A 5,158-nucleotide genomic window follows, 5' to 3' on the forward strand; every position below is an offset into this window, starting at 1 on the left:
TCTCTATTACAAGGCTTTTAACATTTTTTAATTTGAAGGAACAACAGTTTTTATATTAAAATTCAAGAAATAAAACATTGTACTTCGATAAGGACAATTATTATATAATGTAGTTTATTTATAGGAAAAAAACAAAATATTACCTTTCATTAACATTCGAATGTGAAGGAATCCTATTCTTGGGTATAACTGAACAGTCAGTAACAACAACAAAAAAAATGATTCTAACCAGTGGATTTTGTATTGAACAATAACTTCCTTACAACTCTCTTTATGGTCTCATTTCTCAAACTGTAAATGATAGGATTTAGAATTGGAGGTAGTACTGTGTAAAAGACAGAAAATAAGAACTCTAAAGCAGTTGGAGAGTCTGAGGTTGGGTTTAGATGTGCACAGGAGCCTGTAGAAAGAAACAATGAGACAACAAAAAGGTGAGGAAGGCAAGTAGAGAAGACCTTAGACCTGCTCTCAGCAGAGGGCATCCTGAGAACTGTGGAGAATATGTGGACATAGAAGATGGCAATCCCAATAAAACAGACAAAGGCCATTGCAGACAGAAAATCAGCCACTCCCATCATTACAAGGTAATCATTAGAGCAAGAGAGCTTGAGCAACTGGGGAACATCACAGAAGAATTGGTGAATTATTTTGGCCCTACAGAACCTGATAGAGAATATGATTGTTATAAACAGGGTTCCTGGAATGACACTGCTTAGCCATACAGCTGTCACAGCCCACCTACACTTTCTGGGACACATGATGACCTCATAATGGAGAGGAAGGCAAACAGCCACATACCGATCATATGACATCACTGTGAGAATGGCCAGCTCACCCCAAGCAAAACCTGTGAAGAAAAAAACCTGCATCATGCACTGACCATATGAAATGTAGCCACTTACTCCCAATGAACTGTCAACATACTGGGGAACTGTGACAGAGAGGGATGAGAGGTCCAGAATGGAAAGGTGCTTCAGAAAGTAATACATTGGAGACTGGAGCTGTGGGTCCAGTGTTGTGATGGCGATAATGATGAAGTTCCCAGCTGAGCCGAACAGGTATGCCACCAAGAAGAGCAAAGCATGCAAGATCTGCAACTCATGATTGTCAGAGAACCCCATGAGGAGAAATCCGCTCATTGTGGTTACATTTTCCATAATCATTTTGAAAACAGAAATTGTGGTAGCAGCTGGAAAATAAAACAGTACAATAATTCAATAGAAAGAGACTGAGGCATTATTTACTTTTTCATCAATATTTATTTCGATAATTTCTATATATACTCTATCATCTGTACTTATTGAGAAACTTAAGTGAGAACACTTTTTTTCTCATCTCCATAGATCTCAAACTATCTACTCATAAAGCAGCAGTTACAGGTGAATATACAAGTGGGCCATCACTGGGTTCTTTCAAGGAATGCGGTTTGGTTTTCCCATGAAAAAGCACTGTTCCACTGACAGAGTTGAGACACATTGATTTCCTTTAATTTACCAATAGTCAGTTGGTGATGGACTATGGAATGAGATTTTGAACATAGATTAGATTGGTTATGTATAGCTTGGTCAGGGCACCATGTTAGCAAGCATAATAGGCATTTACAGGAAATGCACCCAGAATTAAAATATGGTTTGGTTTTCCACTGGAAGCAGCTATTCTCTTTTAGAAACCAATACTATTGTTATAGCAAGAAGATATTGGTCATTGTAAAATCAAGTGTAAAAAATGATTTTAAAGACTTTGCAGGAGTTATTGAAATAAATTTTTAAAAAGTACTTATTTAAGGGGAATACTCACATGACACTCTCAGTTTAGATATCCTGTTTCATTTTAAGGAGTGTGTTAGGGGAAAACAGCTTTTATTTTAATTCTATTTCTATTTAACTGCTGTCATTAGTACTTGCCTTCAGGTGTGGCCACCAAAGAGTTCTTAGCTCTTACCAAAAGCAAAGAGAATTGCAAAGACAGATGGTGATTTCTAGAGATGGTTTAAGATGAGGAGGAAAATGGCCAATATCCAATAAAAGACTGCAAATTGAAAGTCATTTCTGTTTCAGATCGAAGTCATGCTTTAATTCATGATCCTTCTGATATTTGAGAGATTGAAAATAACCCATCACTCTGCCCTTGCAAGATGCATGTTGGTGCCTGAGTGCTGATGAGAATTTAATGGAGTGTTTAATTTAGCTTCTTGCATGATTTTTTTCCATTAGTGAGTTCTAGGCAACAAAAGCAAGTGAAATATCATCACACATTTTCAAGTTTACTTAAAATTTGTGTGATTACAAACGTAATGGTAGAATAATCTTTAAGGTCACCCTTTCCAATGTTGAGGCATTTTGCATTTAATGGCATCTCTCTTGTGGCAGCAAAAACTTGTTCCAGTTCCCTCAAATCTCTTTTTCAAAGAATGAACATACATTCAAATACCTGACAGGATATTTGGAATTTGATTATAGTTAAAGTTATATTAGAACCAACCATGACATTAGAAAATGAATCCCAGGACCTGAGGCAGCAGCATGATGAATTCAAACCAGTATGAGCTCCACAGAAAGATCCTCCATCTATAGAAAAACAAATCACTGTTAAATAAAGTAGATAACTTTTGTTTCATCTGATACAACTTTTGTGTTTGAAAGTTTCTTGTCTCCTGTTTTGTGTACCTCAATCATAACTTGAATCTTTCTAGAATATTGTCATATTGATTTCTTCAAAATCTTATATACACAATAGAAATCAGAGCAATTCAGAGATCTCTCTTATGGTTCCCACAGTTTTTATATTTTCAAATTCTTTGCTTTGATAGTATTTTTCTTTGGGGTTGGTAAAATGATAAACATATGTAAAACTATTGTTCATAATAAATTTTATATTGGTTCATTTAAATTAAGATTTGAATCTGATAAGTCATTTAATATTAATATTTTAATCTCTCAAGTCAAACCAGTGCACTGTGAGTTGAGAAAGCTAAATAATACCGATCATTCATGTAAATGAACAGGAGGCATGTTTGGGTCTTTCCTAAATTAGGTGTCCCTTGATCCACACAGTTTCATCATCTTGAAGTTAAGAATTTAAATAGAAAAAATTTAAGTATTTGTAGCTTAAGTAACATATGGACATCAAGTTATAATAATTTATTCATATCAAAAACCACACAGGGACAGGGTAACAATCACATTGAACATGGCTACTTGGGCTGTCTCTAATGTTGATAACTGAGAGCTGTTGAAGAAGGGCTTTAAATGTTTACAGATGTGTCACATATGCAAGAATAAAACATGTTAACTTTTCTCATTCAGCAGTCTTCTCACATGGTCTCTTATAATGTTTACATGAATTTTTAAAATAGGTTTATTTTCAGTAAGGTGCCTTTGTTTACTTGTTATAATGATAGCCTTGCTTTCCAAACTAAGGTTGTTAGGTTTTGTTAGAATTTCCATAAAATACTTACCTTTCGTCATCCAAGTTCAGGACACTCATTACAGGATGACTTGTTGTGTATGTGGCTCTCCAAGCTGGTCAGCAATTTCCCATATTTCTTGTCCACAGTTGCAGACTTTTAAATCATATTATGTCCCTAGAGAACAAATGTGGTGAGCTGTCTTCTTGAGGAGAGGGAATGGACTTGGAGGTGTACTCTATTTTGAGATGGAAAGTGGGACTTAGACAAAGTTACTTCATCTGACCTCATGTCACCTGGGACATTGAGTCCCTAAAATTTCCACACAGCTGTTGAATGATTTTGTGATCTTGAGGTTTACTTGTCCCAGCTCAGTGGTTTTCAGTCCTTGGTAGATACATGAATCTCTAGAAAGCTGATTAGAGCTCAGAACTTTGGGCACCACATTGAGTGTCTCTGATTCAGCCATTGTAGGCAATAGTTCACAGGGCAGCTACTGGCCTGAATACCATGGGTACAGGGCTACTGTGTAGCAAAACTATATGTTTCTGACAGAACAAAGCATATGTAAATTACAGGAGAAAATAATATAAGAGTTTATACATTTGTCAATCATAATTTACCAGTTATTTTCAAAGAATTCATAATTTATCAGACTAATGGAAAAATCTAAATATAGTAAATATTTTCTCTATGTGAAGTTTCATGTTAGGAAATGATCTGTACAAAAGAAATGTTGAGTGTGGCCAAGTCACAGATGATGCTATAGAAAAAATTGATTTGTTCCTTAAAAATTAATTATTCCTTTCCACAGAATGTAAAGCATTACTTTGCTTTGCTTCAAATAAAACCCATGACTTCTTGAAAGTCACCAACCAGAAATGCAATTATAGGATTTTGCCAAAACCTTTCTGCATATTTGATGGGTTGCATTGTATAGAGCTTTGCCTAATCTGAAGCTAGTTGTAGATGGGTGATACCAAATCCTTTCCTGAAAACAATGGAATTGAGGGACAAAATGGATCACGATATTGCTTTTTCTATTACTATTATTTTCCATTGCAGGAGAATAAGTCCAGCTGTGCTACCACACTATATCTCTACAACTATTGATATTTAGGTTTCTACACTGATAAGTGAACAAGGTAGATGATTTTCATTGTTCTTCCAGACCTCCATTTCCAATTCTCCAATCTTATACCTACTGTGCAGCAGACAGCTTACAGAGGCTTCTCTACCCTCTCTACTTCCCCTGTGGACTCCACAGACCCTTGCAGCAGACACAGCTTTCTTCCTTTCTTTAGATTTTCTCACCATCACTCTCCTAGCCTATTGCCATTCGTTTTTGTCAGCTCCCAACACCTAGAAAAACATCTCTGGGAATTCAGTGTCCCCACCTTCCAAGGGAATTCCATAAAGAAATCAAAACCAGAAGACATAATACATGTGCAAAGGACTTGTAAGGTTGAGAAAAATGCCCTGAAAAAACATGAGACATACAGTGTCCAAAAATGCCATTTTTCTCCTTTATTAATTAATATATTCACTTTACCTCCTGATCGCAGTCTACCTCCCTCCTCTCTTTCCAGTCCCATCCTCCAACTCCCCTTTCTCTATTATATCCTCTCCTTCTCTTCAGAAAAGTGGAAGTCCCCCATGGTACTCATTTTAGAAAACCAGGTTGCAACTTCAGCAAAGTAGCTGGATATAAAATTAACTCAAGCAAATCAGAGGCCTTCCTATACACAAAGA

At 36.1% G+C, this 5,158-nt stretch overlaps 1 protein-coding gene across 1 annotated transcript; it reads right to left on the reverse strand.

Moving 5' to 3' along the window:
* Positions 1-224: 224 nt before the first annotated feature.
* LOC116074942 (olfactory receptor 14J1-like) lies at positions 225-1,163 on the reverse strand. Its single transcript, XM_031347843.1, has one exon. The coding sequence runs from the start codon at positions 1,161-1,163 to the stop codon at positions 225-227; it is 939 nt and encodes a 312-aa protein (XP_031203703.1).
* Positions 1,164-5,158: the final 3,995 nt, after the last annotated feature.

This window comes from Mastomys coucha, unplaced genomic scaffold (genome assembly GCF_008632895.1).
Source record: "Mastomys coucha isolate ucsf_1 unplaced genomic scaffold, UCSF_Mcou_1 pScaffold3, whole genome shotgun sequence".
NCBI classification, from domain to species: Eukaryota; Metazoa; Chordata; class Mammalia; order Rodentia; family Muridae; genus Mastomys; species Mastomys coucha.